The sequence below is a fragment of the Phaseolus vulgaris genome, chromosome 9 (assembly GCF_051622355.1).
Source record: "Phaseolus vulgaris cultivar YP4 chromosome 9, ASM5162235v1, whole genome shotgun sequence".
NCBI lineage: Eukaryota > Viridiplantae > Streptophyta > Magnoliopsida > Fabales > Fabaceae > Phaseolus > Phaseolus vulgaris.
In genome coordinates this window covers 10,059,789-10,078,197 of record NC_143506.1, presented here as the reverse complement: position 1 = coordinate 10,078,197, position 18,409 = coordinate 10,059,789, and the positions used below count along the sequence as shown (strand labels likewise).

General features: G+C 34.8%; 2 protein-coding genes across 4 annotated transcripts; both read left to right on the top strand.

Moving 5' to 3' along the window:
- The first annotated feature begins 3,685 nt into the window (after positions 1–3,685).
- On the top strand, positions 3,686–6,060 carry LOC137820748 (uncharacterized). 2 transcript variants are annotated; one of them, XM_068624985.1, is made up of 3 exons: positions 3,686–4,589; positions 5,163–5,296; positions 5,864–6,060. In XM_068624985.1, the coding sequence occupies exon 1, from the start codon at positions 3,788–3,790 to the stop codon at positions 4,535–4,537; it is 750 nt and encodes a 249-aa protein (XP_068481086.1). In that variant the 5' UTR covers positions 3,686–3,787; the 3' UTR covers positions 4,538–4,589; positions 5,163–5,296; positions 5,864–6,060. The 2 variants fall into 2 exon arrangements, with proteins under 2 accessions (XP_068481086.1, XP_068481085.1); XM_068624984.1 differs by lacking the exon at positions 5,163–5,296.
- A 2,964-nt stretch (positions 6,061–9,024) lies between these two features.
- Positions 9,025–18,032, top strand: LOC137820307 (O-fucosyltransferase family protein). Of its 2 annotated transcripts, none has more exons than XM_068624304.2 (10): positions 9,025–9,371; positions 9,510–9,572; positions 9,691–9,772; positions 9,906–9,976; positions 10,104–10,192; positions 10,286–10,489; positions 12,522–12,792; positions 13,629–13,856; positions 14,026–14,223; positions 17,767–18,032. In XM_068624304.2, exons 1-10 carry the CDS (start codon positions 9,231–9,233, stop codon positions 17,974–17,976), a joined length of 1,557 nt encoding a protein of 518 aa, XP_068480405.1. In that variant the 5' UTR covers positions 9,025–9,230; the 3' UTR covers positions 17,977–18,032. The 2 variants fall into 2 exon arrangements, with proteins under 2 accessions (XP_068480405.1, XP_068480406.1); XM_068624305.2 differs by having other exon boundaries at positions 9,065–9,345.
- Positions 18,033–18,409: the final 377 nt, after the last annotated feature.

Here is an 18,409-nt window from a genome sequence, read left to right as displayed (position 1 = left end):
TTTATCTTATCCCTTTTTTTTTTTACTTCAATTTCTTAAGATGACTACGACCAGTGGTCAAACTTGGACATGGATATTTCAAAACTATGAATAATTAATTATAGGAAAATCTGCCATTGGTTCTTCAGACATCGATGTGAAGGAATTTCAGTTGTCTTTTACACGTTTTCTTTTTAATCACCGTAAGTCTACACGAGGGTTTGAACTAGAGTTAATTTTTAGAGACCATCTTAAAAAATATAATCAAATATTCATATATTTTCAAATATATATAATTATAACAATAGTTTATTAAAATGTTAATCGAAAATACCTTTTTAAATATCCAGTATTATAAATGTTGACTAACAATTTCTTATATCATGTAGAAATTTCATGAATAGTATATAATAAAAAATAGTATCTTCTCTAATAGAATTATTAGAAAAATTTAACTTGTACTGGATTAGAATGAGCTCTATTATTCATCAAATAGTATTATTTGATACAAATTATTGAATAGTATTTTTTAGATAGTTAAATATTAGAATAAGAATATTATAGGCCTAGACGAAATTACCAAAAAGTAAAGTTTGATAAATCATTAGTACACTCAATATTTCTTTTGTTTTCAGAATGTTTATTTGTAATGTGTTTGAATCTATTTATTTGAAATCAAAATTACGTTGGAGTCTCAAACAAAAGATAAGAGAAGAAAAAATGTAATAAACAAGTGATGGAAATGGAAAATAATATAATTCAAACTTTAAACCATCGATTTCGTATACAGTGTTTGTAATTAAGCTTACTTTGTTAATAAGTATTTAAAAACAAAATTGTGATAAAATAAGTATAAATAAAAAAACTAGTAAAATTTGTAAATACAATTATTTATAGTCTTTAACATAGATGATAAAAAGTAATATTAAAATAAATACATGGTATTCAAATATTTTGTTTAAAAGGATAAAAATAAATCTCCATGTAATAAAAAAGTATTCATTAAAAAATAAAACAATGTCATCGTATTTATAATAAATATTTTGAAAATAGCATATAAATATTATTATTTGACTCCTAAATGAAAGGATTTATAAATAACACGTGCATAAAAAAGAATTGAAAAGTCATGGAGCAAAGGCCCCACTCCATATCCTGCCTTGGTCTACATGATGATAAATTATTATTTTTATTTAATTAAAACTCTTTGTGAATAAATATTTTAAACATTTAATTAATTATGTTAAATTTACTATAAACATTATATCATCGTAAAGTTTTCCTTAATTATTAATTTTGAAAAAACTTACTAAAATATAACTTAAAAAAAATTAAAATGAACAAAACTTAAAATTTAAATACAAAAGATAAAAGGATAGTAGTTTCTTTATTAAAAAAACAGTATTTGATACGGATGAAACATTTTTTTTTTTCTGAATCAGTTGTTAAATAAAACAAAAAACTAACATGTATTAAAGAAAATTAAATATCAATATATAATATTAGATGAAGGGATTGTTATCCACAAATTCATTTCTATTTATTATTTCAATGTACTTTACATATTTCTGTGGAGTGTTGCTTTTCGTACATGAAGAGCATGATGTTTGTTTGACGTGCTATTACCTCTCAATGAATATTTCTATGCTACATTATTCCATTTTGATTTTTCTTCTTCTTCACTTTATATTATTATCAACATGTAAAAATGTTTTTTATTCTATACTAAATTTAATATATTACGATTATATAAAAATGGGTGTATACGGCTATAGAATTAAGTCATAAAGCATATTATAAAATTATTATCTTTATTTATTTATATATGTATATATACTATAAACTAATTTTATATTTAGTTAATTATAATTAGTCCATGTATTTTTCTAACACGTTTATTTAGGTAAAGACATTAAGATTTTATGTAGAAGATTAAATATTTATAGGTTGTACCATTAATAATAATATAATATTATATTAAAATTGTGAATTTAAGTTTAGCACATTTTTTATAAACGTAAACCATTTATATATAAAATTATATATTTATGAATGATGATGAATAATAATCTCATAACAAATTATTAATATAAACATAAAATCTGATATTATATTAAAAAATTAATTTAAATTTAAGTAGTGACTTAGAATTACTCCTAGTTATATACTCAAAATTGATACTTAAATCCAAAATTAATCTTAATAAATTCCACCCCATTTCACGTTTTCATCCTCATCCCTTCATTTTGTCGTTTTTTTCCTCTTTCATCCTCTTTTCTTCTCACTTTGTGTGAGTTTTGAGATTCTATATAAGTTTTATTACCCCATTTTATTATTCTAAAATTCAATACAAACACATAGTACTACTTTAAGAGCATATTCTCAAGCATTGATACAACATTATTTTTATGTACATATTAAAAGACGTTACACTTTGCATTTATAACATCATCAAAGTCAAAGAACAGACTTTGAATTCAGAAAAAATAAATAAGATTATTTAATTAATAGAGTTTTGTTCCGAATTCAAAAATTGTTTAAAAAAAAGTTAACCAACAAATCCTATTTCGTGTTAACATTCCTTTAATTTTTTTAATCAAATAGATAAAGTAAAAAAAAAAAAAAACTCTTACATTTGCTTTTGCCCTTCAAACAAGTTTGAGTTGGGTAAAATGTTAATAATGTGTTTTGCATTAACTTATCTTATTTATCATATTTGTAATTATATGTACTTTAGATTAACAAAGTTTGTATTGAACATCATTTTAATTCTTTAATCAAGAAAATATTGATGAATCAGATTAAGATAATTTGAGCACGAGATTAATGATAATATTTTATATTACACTAATACAAAAATTAAGTATAATATATGTGTTAATCTAGGTCAAGTATTACATACGTCTAACTCATATTTATAAATAGATTTATCAATAACATTTATTATCTTCAATTATCAAATATTAAAACTTAAGTATCCAAAAATATCTTTACCGTTATGAGTCGATTCCAACAAAATAAAAAGTGTAGCAACAATTACTACATATATTTTCAACCTATTCAATAACATATCATTTTAATTCATGTACATGGTTATTATAAAACTATTTTATTTAATATCATCCCATAAAAAATCTTATAGAACACAATTAAAAGAAAATTACAACAATAATATATAACTCAAATTCTAAACTCATATATTATGTGTTATGGTTTATCATAAAATTGAATCAAATTTAAATTTTCATCCTACATTTCCAACTTATCAATAATTCATGTTATTAATGTGTGTAATCGATTAATCAAAAGCCACGGTTAATATAACTTTGCAAACAATTATTTAGAAAGGTAGTAAAATTATTTCCTGTACTATTTTTATTCTTATTTACAAGTCTTAACTAAAAGGAAGGACAAAGCATAAACTAAAATAGATTTATTACAATAAATCGGATAACTAAACTTCTAGAGAAGAATAAAGACAACAATAATTTATAATGAAAATGATACACACTAATCAGTTATTCTATCAATCATGGTTAAACATTTATTATCGTTTTTTCTAAAAAAGGGTATATAATATAAAGCAGAGTAAAGCACTTTGGGGGAACTAAAAATCACGTTAGTTTAGTGAAACAACGCGGGCATGGGTAGCTAGTAATAATAAAACCGTGTTTGGTTTGTGTACAGAAGAAGCAGTCAATATTTAATAAGCCAGTAATGCGCGATGTTCCTGCTGCTGAAGTAACTCCCAGCAGTCCAACTCCATCCTCACAAAAATAAAAATAAAATAAAAGAAAATAAGATAAAAATGAACACAAACAGAGCCGAAGCAGAACGCTTGCTGGCCATCGGCGAGAAGCTGCTGCAGAGCCGCGACCTGAGCGGCTCCCGCGACTTCGCCATTCTCGCGCAGGAAGCTGAGCCGCTCCTCGACGGCTCTGATCAGATCCTCGCCATCGTCGACGTCGTCGTCGCCGCCGAGAAGCCGATCCACAACAACCACCTCGATTGGTACGCCATTCTCCAAGTGGATCGCACGTGCCAAGACCTTGATCTCATAAAAAAACAGTACCGCAGACTCGGACTTCTCCTTCATCCTGACAAGAACCCTTTCTCCCTCGCCGACCACGCCTTCAAGCTTGTCACCGATGCCTGGGCCGTTTTATCCGACCCGGTTCAGAAGGCCCTTTACGACCGAGACGTCGCCGGTTCGGTCGAAAGTGCGAGTTTCTGGACCGCGTGCCCGTACTGTTATTTTCTCTTCGAGTACCCTGTGGATTGCGAGGGGCGTTGCCTGAGGTGCCAGAATTGCGAGAGGATGTTCCACGGGCTTTCGATTCCATCGCTCCCCCCGCTCGTGCCGGGCCAGGAGGCCTATTATTGTAACTGGGGGTGCTTGCCCATGGGCTTTGTGTTTGGAACTTCGGGCTCCAATGGGCCTGGGTCCGTGCCCGAGCTCGTGATTGAGAATGGTCCGAAGGCTGCTTCGAATGGGGCTGGTTCGGAATTGGGTTCCCGTTCTGCGCGGAAGCGGGGAAGGCCTCGAAAGGGGGTGTGAGTTTTTTGGGTTGTTTTTGCTCAGGGCAATTGAAAAGCAGAAACCCATGGAGGTAGCGTTTAGTTTAGTTCCTTTCATCTAAAGTAGTTTTTGTTTGTTATACATGTTTTCTGGTGGTTCTACATCTCAATCTCAAAGTAGGTTAATGTTGCTCCATATCATTTATTTTCTTTTAATTTATTGAGCGTTTATATATGAATTTGGGAAGCTTTTTTCAATTGTTTATATAAATATACTCAACTTCAAAGATTTTTTGTTCGAAACGCATTTGCATGCGTCCTTTTGTCATCGTGGTTCGGTTGATGCTGCGACGTTATTTTGGGATTTTCTGATTTGGAGTTCATTTTGAATATCTTAGTCAATCTGCTAAGCTTTTTTAGGGGATCGGTTTCGTTGTAATTTCTGCTGTTTAGGATAATTCTATTGATTTAAGTTTTGTTTTAGGTATTGGAAACAATTTTTTACAATAGATTTTTTTTTGTATTAGTTTTACAGATTGAGTCTGTTTTACTGGTTTAGGACAAGTTTTGTTGAAATTTATGAAAATCTCAAGACAACAAGTAAAAGTAACCTAGATTATCCTTACAGATTGGTATTCCTTTTATGAATTATAACTCCCTTGCAGTTCAATTTTGGAAGGTAGAGTTTCGGGTTCAATATTTTCCATCCATTTCGAATCTGCATTCATTGGGTGCATCTATACTGCAACCTTGGCGAATGCTCATTGATCGATGAAATGAAATCACAATCTACATTATTGTGAGTTCACTATTATTTAAAGCTTTTGCCCTCTAAAGTGAGGGATGAGGAAGATAAAATATTGTTGTAACTCTTGATAAGAAAATCAACACTGCAGATTGTTGGATACTGATATTGTTGATTTTGTTGTGCAAATATATCCTCTCTTTATAAGGTTATTATGGTAATAGTTGGATTAAGATACAGATGCTCTGGTGGGTAGGTTAACTGACAGGATCTGATCAGGTAAATGGTTAATCTATTTAGGCATAGATTGACAGATCAAGTTCAGGAACTACTTCAGGATATGTGGTCAGGTAAAGAGGAGGATAGGGCAAGAGGTGATAATGTTTAAATTTACTTTGAGTAAGCCATTAAGTACTTTGCAATAGCCTACTTACAAACTGCATAACAGTATCTCTATTTCTCTCATTGTTGAATGTTCAATAGTTGTTGGGGAGTTAATCTAGAATTTTATGTCTATTTTTATTGCTCTTATGGCATATTACAACTGAACAATGTTTATCGGAGATGTTGAGCGAGACAATGAGTGTTGGTCTAAAGTTGGCTGTTGTTGTCTAAATGCAGGTATTATGCAGAGAGTTTGACTTTATGGGCTAGATTAGATTCATCTTTGATTTTGCCTAATTTACTTTATGTAGGATGAAACTGTGTGAAAAAGGAAACATAATGATGAAGTTATTTTAAAATAACATAAGTGTCTCTCCAATGTGAGAATCTCTCCAATGTGAGAAGTAAATATATGTTCATCAGGTTTGTGTTTATGCACATTTCTCATGTCTTTATAGCATTGGAATGTTTCGAGCTTTTTCTCTCAATTTTTTAAATCATGAACAATGTCATCAAATGTAATTATTCTTTAAATTATTTAATATTGTTTTGAGTTTTTTGAGAAATAAATTTTAAAAGTATAATGTTACTTATTAAAGTTAACCAATTTAATTATTTTCATCAGTACCAATAAATTAAATATTTTTTTTTATATAAGATGGAAGATTACTTAGTTCATGGAGATTTTCTTTCACTCGGAATTAGCCACCAACACCACAATTGCATTTCCCTTTTGTATGTCCTTTGTACCATATAGCACAACAGATACCCCAATCTTCACTCACAAAAAATGTGATTATTGGTACCATACCAGCTACATGTCAAATAATACTAATAATAAGTTATATGTAAACATTACCATAAATGAACAAGGATGCGAACATCACCATAAATGAACAAGAATCTTCTTTCAAAGATCAACAATGGCAGTGATGATGAAGAGAGAAGCAAGGCTAACTGCTCCATGAACAATAGCAGAAAGTAAAATGTGCCCCAAACCAAGATATTGAAAGAGGTTAGAATAGAATCAAAACTTGTAGTTAATACTTATATAAAATTGTATATTAATAACTATCACTTAATCACATACACGATAAATTAGTAGTCGTCATAAATAATATATCAGAAAAAATTCCATTAATTTATTATCTTAAATAAATAATATATGTACCAGTATGGAGTAGAGGGGTCAGGTAATACTTGTCCGTTGGGTACACAATTGTCTACGTGTCGATTGTCTTTGAGTTTTTCCAAGTTTTCTCCCTTTGTTGTTGGTGATCTGTCGGGAGTACCTGCGATTGCACTTCGACGCTCAAGTCAGTGTTATGATTTAAGTGTGTTCTCTTAGAATATAAAAAACGTACCTCATTTTCTTACAAAGAGTTCTATTTATAATGTTGACTCATAGACTTTTACCTGTGTGGGCTGGATAGTTAGTTAACAACTAACATGCATAGTGGTTTCCTGATATCGTGGGAGTGTATCTTTCGGTTTGATCAGTTTCTATCGTTATATTGGGATATTTCACGAATATTTCAGAGTGTGCATTTGACCCATTCAACATTATTTGTAACTGCTTATTTATTACGTTGTAAATAATATTTGACTCGGGTGGTCGGTTACCCAGTCGTCCCCAACATTTGTATGAATCAGTTGTAGTCTTTGAATTGTTTTCCAAGTGATTTGAAAAAATTATTTTTTGACTAGCTTACCAAATTGGCAAGCCACACAATCTGTCAACTTATCTTCAATCACAAGACACCTTTGTCCAAGGCATGTTTCTACATGTATAATAGTCTCTTAAAATAAAAAATTTAAAGTCTTTTATATGCTATAGACCTCCTTGTTTTTTATGTCTTTGATTAAATACTAGTTATCTTCAAATATAACTTTGAAGCTTTTTGCCAGTGCAACATTAAACAAATTTTGATCAGGCACATATGAAACATCATAGATATGCTTCAAACTTGTCAAGTTTCAATAGTAATGGTCACTTTTTCTTTAACTAAGATGAAATCACCATTTTCAATTTTCATTTTAGAAATGATAGTTTTGTCAAGCTCTATAAAAAAACTTCTTGTTGTTGGTCATATGATTTGTGCAACTATTGCCTATTAACCATGAGTTACTCAAAGTGTTGGTCATAGCAAAACATGTTGCAACAAAGAGTTATTCATCTTCTTGCTCCTCCAAAGTCACATTTTCCTCTTCTGATTTAGTCTTGCATATTTGTTCTACATATCCTAGATCACCACATTTTCTACACTTGACATTTGGCCTCTACCAACATTCTTTTAGATGATTTTTCTTTTTGCAATGTAGACAAGGGAGAAAGTTCTCACCTTATTAATTGTTGGATCATTCTTTCATTTTGTTCTTTCATTTATTGTTCTTCTTATTTTTGCCACCTTTAAAATCTTGTCATTTTACATAAAAAAATCACGTATAATCTTCTTTTGTCTATCATTTTTCTTTGTTCCCGAACTTGTAAAGCATTTATCAATTCACCCGAGATGATAGTTGACAAGTCTTTCCTCTTCCAAAGTTGAGATTTTGGATTCATATTTTTCTAGTATAGTAACCAAAAAATGTTAGAACAATTAACAATTTTTTTTCTTCAGGAACGAGTTTCCCAAATAGTTACACTTTATTTACTATACTTATCAATTGATCAATTTATCAATTGATCAATTTAAATGTTTTTGTCTCTTTCATGCTTTTGTCTCTTTCATGCTTTGCATCTCAAATTCTCTACCAAGTTAAGCACTTGCATGCCTTTGATCCTTTCACAACCAAAGTATTATTTTTTTGAGATAATCCTATTTTTTTTGGGAGATTTGAAATTCATAATTTTTTACATAAAAAAAATATTTTTTTTTTGTCTTTATCTCTTTTATCTTTCTCTCCTTATGATATTTCATTTGAGCCACTATTGAATTCTTAAGCAATTCAAGAACCTCTTAATTTTCTTGTATTTCCTCTCAAAGATTCAATAATTCAACATAACTAATCATTTTTGCATCTCATAACTCATATTCTTTATCATTAAAATTGGGTGACATGTATCTGCTCTATTGGTATTTCTCTCTCTGAAGCTATATATTTTTCAAAGATAAAAAACTTTTTGATACCAATTTACTCTTGACATAACAATCAATAAATTAAGAGAAGAAAAATATAAAATATAATTGAAAAAAAAATATTTATAATTTATTGATTTGCTCGGCAGCATATCATAATATGCCATATTTTGAAGTATAAATATTAATATGCCATATTTTTGAAGTATAATATTGATAGATTATGATGAGATATTAAATAATTAAAAAATAATTAAACTATTAAATATAAAAACAATAATTTGAATAAAGAAAATCTATACTGCAGTTATTACAGGTAGAGTTTCAACATATTAATTCATTGTTGTAAGAGACAAGTGATGCAAGCTCTAATTAATGAAAACAGTTTGATCTCAAACCTATCAAAGCCTGAAGGCCCATAATTGGATCCCCGTCACTGCAGATGAAGATGAAGGAACACTGTCTTCTGAGGTGATCGGTGCAAAAACGCAGCGTTTAAATCATCATCTGCGAAACTCTTCTTTATGACAATGAAGCTTCAGATTTTCACCCAACTAAACCACTCTCAAAAGTCCGCTTTCGCTGTGGTTTTCGTCATTCTTTTGCCACTTTTCTTTCCCGATCTTTTCCAACCTCTTGGTCGTGCATCGCCTTCTATGTTCTCTGTAACTCTAATTTGCAACTTTCTTTTTAATTCCTTAAATTTTGAGATATTAATTGTGACACTTATGTGCGAAATTTGAACGAAAGAAAAACCGAATTTGATTTGAGGAAGAACTGATTTTGATGAATTGTCATTGTAGGAGTGGATTGCTCCGAGGCCTATGCACGTGTCTTTGCTAGAGGGTGCTTTGCAACGCCAAATTGTGAGTACAAATACACGTTAATCATAATCATGGTTAAATGTTTAAAGATTAGGTTAATTTGACACGCTTTTTGTGTATCTAGCTGTTTCGAGATTAACATTTTTTTTATTGTTTTCAGTCTGTTGAACTTCAAACTAGTCTCTGGTCTCCATTGGCCTTCCAAGGATGGAAACCTTGTACTGAGCGTCCGAAACCACCTTGTGAGTTATAGTATATTGAATTGATTTTTCTTTTAGACATTGGACATTTGTTTATCTTGAAAATGAGGGCTGTATTGCCTGTGACTAGTGTCTTGTATTTTACATGTTTCTTTATGCTCATAATCTCTTGCAGCTCTACCTGAAAAGTCACGCGGTTATATTCAGGTTTTCCTTGATGGGGGGTTGAACCAGCAGAAGATGGGGGTATGTAAATGATGAGATTGTTTTGAAAGGGTATAATTTGATCAAAGAGATAAAGTGGGTGTATTTCATTGACATTTGCCTTTGACACTAGTCTAATATAATTTTCCCCCTTTTTTCTCTTTAAAAGATATGTGATGCTGTTGCTGTTGCTAAGATTTTGAATGCAACGTTGGTTATCCCACATTTTGAAGTGAACCCTGTGTGGCAAGATTCAAGGTATATCCAGATTTTGCTATTTTTTCAACCTTTATATGTTTAATTTTCAAATTGGCAAGTTGCCGTTTAAGTGGAATTGTTTTATTTCTGCAGTTCATTCGAAGATATATTTGACTTGGATCATTTTATTGATGTCCTCCGCAATGAAGTGTCTATAGTGAAGGAACCTCCCAGTGACTATTCTTGGAGCACAAGAGAGTACTATGCCACAGGCATAAGAGCTACTAGAATTAAAACTGCACCCATTCAAGCTACAGCTGATTGGTATATAGAAAATGTCTTGCCTGTACTTCGGAGGTATGTACATAGCTTAACCTCAGATTCTTACCTGGTTTGTTATGTTATGTCATTAGATGGCTTCTGTTTTCTGTAATTACGACTTAAAAGCTTTTGATACTAGTTATCCGAGGGTTTTTCAAAATACAATTGATAAGTGCTATTTTTCTGTAATACGAATCTATAGTGCACTAGAAAGTTTGATAAAATGAGGGATAAAAGGAACAAAATGTTCAGGAGAACTATATTTGTGGAAAATTAAAAGGCTGAATGAATGAACTAGTTTTGCAATACAAACCAGGGAGAGTAAATTTATAGGTTTATAATTAGGGAGGGAGCTGATCGTGTAACTAATGTACCTATTAGGTGTAGTAACAATATAGCCGACTCAGCACTAGTCTAGTATAACAGACTTTATTAATTACCATGGCACTTATGCTAATATTACCCCTCGTATCTATGAAATAGACTATGAGGAGACATTTGTCCTAGTAGCAAAGATGAATATGGTAAAGATTACCCTTTCTTAGTCACCCATTTTTGCTGAGATTTGAAGCAGTTTGATGTTAAAAGTACTTTACTTCTTAGAGATCTAGAAGAGGAAATCTACATGAAGATTCCTCTATGATTCAATTCTCATGGTGAAAAGAGCAGGTGTGTGGCTCAAGAAGGCTTTGTGTGGTCTCAAACCATCACCTCAAACATGGTTTGGAAGATTCACCTAGGTTATGACATCCCTAGGATACAATAGAGTCAAGGTCGTCATACTCTTTTTATAGAGCACTCCCCTGAGGGCAAATCACTCTTCTCCTGGTATATCTACATGATATGATCATTGTAGGTGATGATTAGATAGAAGAATAGGCTTTGAAGAAGAAGCTGACAACCGAGTTTGAATTGAAGGAGTTGGAAAAGGTAAAGTACTTCTCTGGAACAGATTGCTATTCCAAAAGGGTATCTTTATCTCCTAAGGGGAATATATACTTGATCTTCTCAAAGAAATAAGGAAATTGAGATGTAAGACATCTGAAGTACCAGCTGAAAACAAGATTGGAAGTGAAGAAAGTCCAATAATAGAAAAATCCCAATACTAGAGATTGGTGGGGGAAGTTGTTAGTGTGGTAAGCCAATTTATGCATGATCCCGATGAAAGGAACCTACAGAAAGTTTGATAGAATCTGTCAATATCTGAAGGCAAGTCTAGGAAAAAGGATTGTTTGTTCAAGAGAAGAGGGCACATTGTTCATAAAGGTGCTTACAAATGAAGATTATGGCAGGTCAGAGTTGTAGATAAAAATGTCCACCTCCAATATTGCATGTTTATGGAAGGAAATCTTGTAACATGGAGGGGTCAAAAGCAGAATGGTAGTTGCTAGGTCTAGTGGAAGAGCAGGATTTTCAGCTGAGACATGGTATTTGTGATGACCTGAAAGTAAAAGCTAAAGGACTTTTTTTGAGGCAGTTTAGTGAAAACAATTCAACTACCAGTGTTGTCCATAATCCAATCCAGCATGACAAGACAAAACACATAATGGTTCATAGACACTTCATCAACGAAAAACTAGACAATGGTCTTATAGTCACAACACAACACATTTTTTTATGGGGCTCCAATTGGTAGGCATGTTCACCAAATGATTTCCTTCAAGAAGTTTAAAGGAGCTTATTGGCAAGTTGGGGATGATTAATATCCATTCCCTAACATGAGAGGGAAGTGTTGAAAACATAGTTGATATTTAGGATGGAAAAATTTATCTTTTAGATTAGTTTATCTCAATATAAGATAAACCAAAAGATGGTTATTTTTATTTTTTATTCCTATAGATGAAAGACAGAAACTTTATTTGTATATATATGGATACACCTGTTCGAACCCAAAGATTGAATAAAACAGTTTCGCTTTTTTCAACTCTTTTCATGAGCAGGAAACCTATATAGCAGGCATGAATCTTCAATCTTCACTGGAGACATAAACCATTCAATGTCTTCCTTTAGATATATTGTTTACATAAATATCTATTTTCAATTGTTGTAGATTTTCTGGTTGATACAGTTATGGAATTGCTGCTATTGCACCATTCTCTCATCGCTTGACATTCAACAACCTGCCATCAGACATCCAGCGCCTCCGTTGTAAGGTCAACTTTGAAGCACTGATCTTTGTTCCACATATCAAGGAATTAGGAGATGCCATTATTCATCGTCTTCGCCGCACTTCTATTGTCAACCAAGCTGAAGCGAAATACTTTCCACTGGAGGAAACTGACGTGTTAATAAAACAGCAAACTGGAAAGTTTGTTGTGTTGCATCTGCGTTTTGACAAAGTACAGTTTTCCTTTTCGTTTGAGTGGTTTATTACAAATCAAAGCTTATGCATGTAGCTTCATGAAATTCTAGGTCGCTTGTCATTCTAATTCAGTTATTGCATTGAGGACACAATCTTTATGTTGTGTATAGGTTGATAATTAATTAACAGGCATAGACTAACTGCTTTATTTGTTTGAACTTTGAAGTAGTATGATTAGTTCAAATGTCCTTAGCACCTAAATAATTTTTCTGTTAATGTAATTGCTCTTGTGCGTGTTTGAATAATGAATTGATGGTCCATGCTTCTCTATTATTGTAGCCAATAATGCATGCTTATTTATAGAAAATATGTTGACTCTGTTGTCTAGAACTTTTAGGGCAACTATGGCTTCAAGGAACTACATATTTATGTTGCCTTGTACTAAGAAAACAAAGTCTTGTCCCACTAGGTAAGATCACTTGACGCCATTCAACTTGGTCGAAGACCAAATGAAGAGATATTATTTACCATGAGTTCCTTCGTAACCACTTTTCCAATGCCCTTGATGACCCTCTCATTCTTCCTTTTCGTTGGACTGAGAATGGGAAATTCAGAAAGAATGACTTGGAGTCAGTAATGGAGTGGGGGAAATCAAAAGGATTGTGGGGTTAGGCGGGTGTTGAGAGAAAATTAGGTTTGATTAGTGGGTGTTTTTGGGTGTCTTGTTGTTTTGTTTGTTTTCTTTTCCATCTTTGTTTCTGCAATTTCAGAGTGTTATCCTTGAGTTCTTATAGCTAAGATCTGGTATCTATTGCTTTTATCATGATTACATATCTCACTCCTTAACACTTTCATTCCAAATTGCCCATGCAGGATATGGCTGCTCATTCAGCCTGTGATTTTGGTGGGGGTAAAGCTGAGAAGCTTGCTCTAGCAAAGTACCGGCAGGTGCTTTGGCAGGGAAGGGTATTAAACTCTCAATTCACTGATGAAGAGTTGAGAAGTCAGGGGCGCTGCCCACTGACTCCTGAAGAAATTGGATTGCTCCTGGCAGCTTTGGGTTTCAATAATAGAACACGGCTTTATCTTGCTTCTCACAAGGTTTGTTAACAACATATGATTGGAAGGCTTGTGATTACTCAGCATAGATTTCATTATGATATTTGTAATGATGCCCAATGATTAACAATCTAATACCTTCTGATACTTTTATCGATTGGATCTCTGCTTTGACTTAGGCCCTTGGTCTGGATTGATTGTATGCTTTCAGGTTTATGGTGGAGAAGCTAGGTTAGCAACTTTAAGCAAATTATTTCCTCTTATGGAAGATAAGAAGAGCCTAGTCTCCACAGAGGAACTGGCCAAGGTTAAAGGAAAGGCATCACTGTTAGCTTCTGTTGATTACTACGTGAGCATGCACAGTGACATCTTCATTTCTGCTTCTCCAGGCAATATGCACAATGCTCTGGTAAGAATCATTGTTAAATATTCTATTTCAAAATGTACTTCTATAAATAATTTGTTGCATAACAACTAAGGGTGGGAAAAAAATCCAATTCATAATTATCCATATCCATATTAGTTTTAATCCATTTAAATGGATTTATTTCAAAACCAAATCCATATTTTTGGATTTTAAATCCAATCCTTTTAATTGGATATGGATTAGATATAGATTAGATACATTTTTGGATTATCCAAATTGCATTTTGGGATAGATTGTGACTTGGCTCGATCCAAGTTAAGCCAAGACAATCCAGCCGATGTCGAGTCGAGCGGGCCCGGGCCGATGTCTAACCGAACAGTCCCGAGCCCATATCATGCCGAGTGGGCCCGGGCCGATTTCGAGTCGAGCGCGTTTGGGCCGTTGAAGAGCCGAGCATTCCCGAGTCGATGTCGAACCAAGCTGGCCCGAGCCGATGTCAAGCCGAGTTGGCCCGGGTCGATATCGAGCCGAGCAACCCAGGCTGATGTCAAGTCGTCGGGCCCGCGCCGATGTCGAGCTGAACGACCCAAGCCAATGTCGAGATGAGCAAGCCCGGGCCGATGTCAAGCCGAACGGGCCCGGGCCAATGTTGAGTCTCTCGGGCAAATGTCGAGTCTCCCGGGCTCTGTCCAATGTCGAGCTGAACGGACCCAGACCAATGTCGAGCTGAGCAAGCCCGGGTGGATGTCGAGCCGAACGGGCTCGGGTCAATGTCGAGTCTCCCAGGCCCGGGCTGATGTCAAGTTGATTGGGCCCGGACCAATGTCGAGCCGGCTGGGCCTGAGCCAATGTCGAGTCTCCCGGGCTCAGGTCGATGGCAAGCCGAACGGACCCGGGTCGATGTCGAGTGGAACGGGCCCGAGTCGATTGACATCGATTGGGCCCTAACCAATGTCGAGTCGAACGGGCCCAAACCAATTACAAGTCTCCCGGGCCCGGATCGATGTCGAGTCTCCCGGGCTTGGACCGATGTCGAGTCAATTGGGCTCGGGCCAATGTTGAGTCTCTCAGGCCCGTCCGATGTCCAGCCGAACGAGCCCGAGCCAATGTCTAGAGGAGCGTGCCTGGGTCTATGTCGAGTCGATTGGGCCCTGGCCAATGTCGAGTCGATTGGGCCCTGGCCAATGTCGAGCCGTGAGGGCCCGAGCTGATGTCAAGTCGAGCGGGCTCAAGCCGATGTTGAGTCGTTCGAGCTCGGACCAAAGTCGAGTCGTCTGGGCTCGGATCGATGTCGAGTCGTCCGGGCCTGGACCAATGTTGAGGGTGTTAGAATATATGACTTTAAACTAGAGGGAGGTGAATTGTTTAAAGAGGGTTTTTATAAACTTTTAAGCCTTGAATGAAAATATTTCAAGAAAACCTTGATTAAGAAATCAGTTTTTCAAAACATAAAGCAAAAAGCACAATACTAGTAAAAAGAATCGGTTGTTTTATCGAAACAATCGGTTGTTTATACTAGTCAGCAAATATCAAAACTGAATTTAAAGAGTTAGGGATAGAGAGATTGCACACAGATGTTTATACTGGTTCACTCCAACACCAGAGCTACTTCTCAGAAACCCTGAGGAAATCCACTAAGCAATCACAACTTGATCACTTACACAACAACCAAGAGAATGACCTTGAACACCTCAAGACACACACTCTCCTTGGCCAACACACCAACACCAAGATTGCTGATCTTGATCCCCTCCAGTACACACAGCCAATCTCAGCAAACACATAAACGAAACTTGTTTCATAGAGTACAAGGATTACACTTGTTACAGAAGATAATCTGAAATCAATACAAGCAGAATCCTATTCCACAGACTTTGATCAATCACAAACTTTCAGCAATCTCAGCTCTTTGAAAACTCAAAAACTCTTAGCAAAAACTTGTCAAGGATTTTTTTCTCAAATCTGTTTTTTTTTTTCTGAATTTATTCAAAGATATAGTTTGTTATCAAATCTTAACAAACTCTTAAATTGCATTAAAAGATTGGTCAAAACATTTCATGAATGGAGCGTAAGCAATTAAATCATTTAAAGCTCAGTCAAAGATAAAACAGTTTTTCTGTTATGGTCCCAAAACAAACAATCGGTTGTTTCCTCGAATCAATCGGTTGTTTTGGTTCTTAACAGTTCAACCATTTGAAAAACAGTTTTCAATCTTTTTCTCAAAACACCTAAGTATAAACAATCGGTTGTTTCGACAAAACAATCGGTTGTTTTAACTTAGTTTGAAAACATTTTATTTTCACAAAGATTGAGATGCTTTATGCTTTAGATTCGATCAAGGGGTGGATTACAAAACTCAAACTACCCCAGAACTATACTAAACCAGCCCAGCAACACCAAGCACAGCCAAGGCTTCAACATCCTTCAAAGGGTTTGGATTCTTCAAAGCTTGAACACCACTTGGTTCAACAGAGGGTTCGGGCCGGTGTAGAGTCTTCCGGGCTCGAGCCGATGTCGAGTGGAGCAGGCCCGGGTCGATGTCGAGTCGATTGGGCCCGGGCTAATGTCGAGTCGAGCGGGCCCGGGCCAATGTCAAATAATCCAGGCCCAAGCCATTGTCAAGTTGTCCGGGCCGATGTCGAGTTGTTTGAGCCCATGCCCATGTTGAATCGTCCGGGCCGGGGCCCATGTCGAGTCGATTGGGGTCGGGCCGAGCCAATGTCGAGCCGATGTCAAGCCGAGCTGGGCCGAGCTAATGTCGAGCCGAGCCGGGCCGAGCCAATGTGGAGTCTCTCGGGCCCGTCAAGTGAAGCGAGCCTGGGTCTATGTTGAGTTGATTGGGCCCTGTCCAATGTCGAGCCGAGCGTGCCCGGGCTGATATCAAGCCGAGCGGGCCCGAGTCGATATCAAGTCGTTCGGGCCCAGGCCATTGTCGAGTTGTCCAAACATAGACTGATGTCCAGTCGTTCGGGCCCGGACCGATGTCAATTGTCCGGGCCCAGACTGATGTCAAGTCGTCCGGGTTCGGGCCGATGTCGAGTTGTTCAGGCTCGAGGCGATGTCGAGTGGAGTGGGCCTGGGTCGATGTCTGTTTGATTGGGCCCTGGCTAATGTTGAGTCGAGTGGGCTCAGGCCGATGTTGAGTCGAACGGGCTCGGGCTGATGTCGAATCATCCAGGTCCGGACCATTGTCGAGTCGTCCGAGCCCGGGTCTATGTTGAACTGAGTTGGTTTGCGTTCAGGTTGAGTCGACTTAGGCCCGGTTCGAGCCAAGTTAATTTGTGTCCATATCAAAATGAATTTAATGTAATTAACAAAGTGAATTTAATCTAATTAACAAAATGGATTGAATCTAGATTTAATCCACTTTAAATGGATTTTAAAAAGATCAATTTAAATTTGATCTAGTTAAAAATGGATATGGATTTTAAATCTAATTCATTTATTTGGATTTGGATTGATGAACTCCCTTAATAACAACTTATAGGTTTAAAAGAACCTAGCTATATTTGTTTTGTATTGGTGCAAGAATTGAGTTAAATTCCCAAAATTTATCATTTAGCGAAACATCTTTTGCTTCTTTAGGTGGCGCATCGTGCTTATATGAATCTGAAGACTATCAGACCAAGCATGGGATCATTGGGGCATCTATTTCAGAATAAGAGCGTAAGCTGGTCAGAATTTCAACGTGTGGTTCTTGATGGACACAAGAACAGACAAGGGCAAATAAGATTAAGGAAGGAGAAACAATCGATTTATACGTATCCTGCTCCTGATTGCATGTGTAGAGCTTAATGTAAACAAGTTTTGGCATATTTTATTTCTGCAAAATTCATTTATTTCTCTCCCAAGTTCTTATTGCAGAGATGTTCCAGTAGTTTTCGAATTCATGCAATTAAGATACTCACACCGAAGTGTTTTTTTAAATTTTGAAGTATTTAATTTTGAAATCAATTAAATACAAAAATACTTTTATTAATAATCAATTTTATAATCAAATTTATTAATAGTAAAATTGTTGGTTTGAGTGTTATTTTAATGATATTTTTATATTCTTTATTTTCATATTTTAAACTAATATATTAATTATTTTTAAATGAAATATTTATTTAAATTTTTTTTTTTAAAAGTAATTATAGTTGAATGTCATAAACCTATAATGGACATTAATACATCGAAACAATATTAAATTGCTATTAAATTAATTATTTAATTATTTATTTTCATT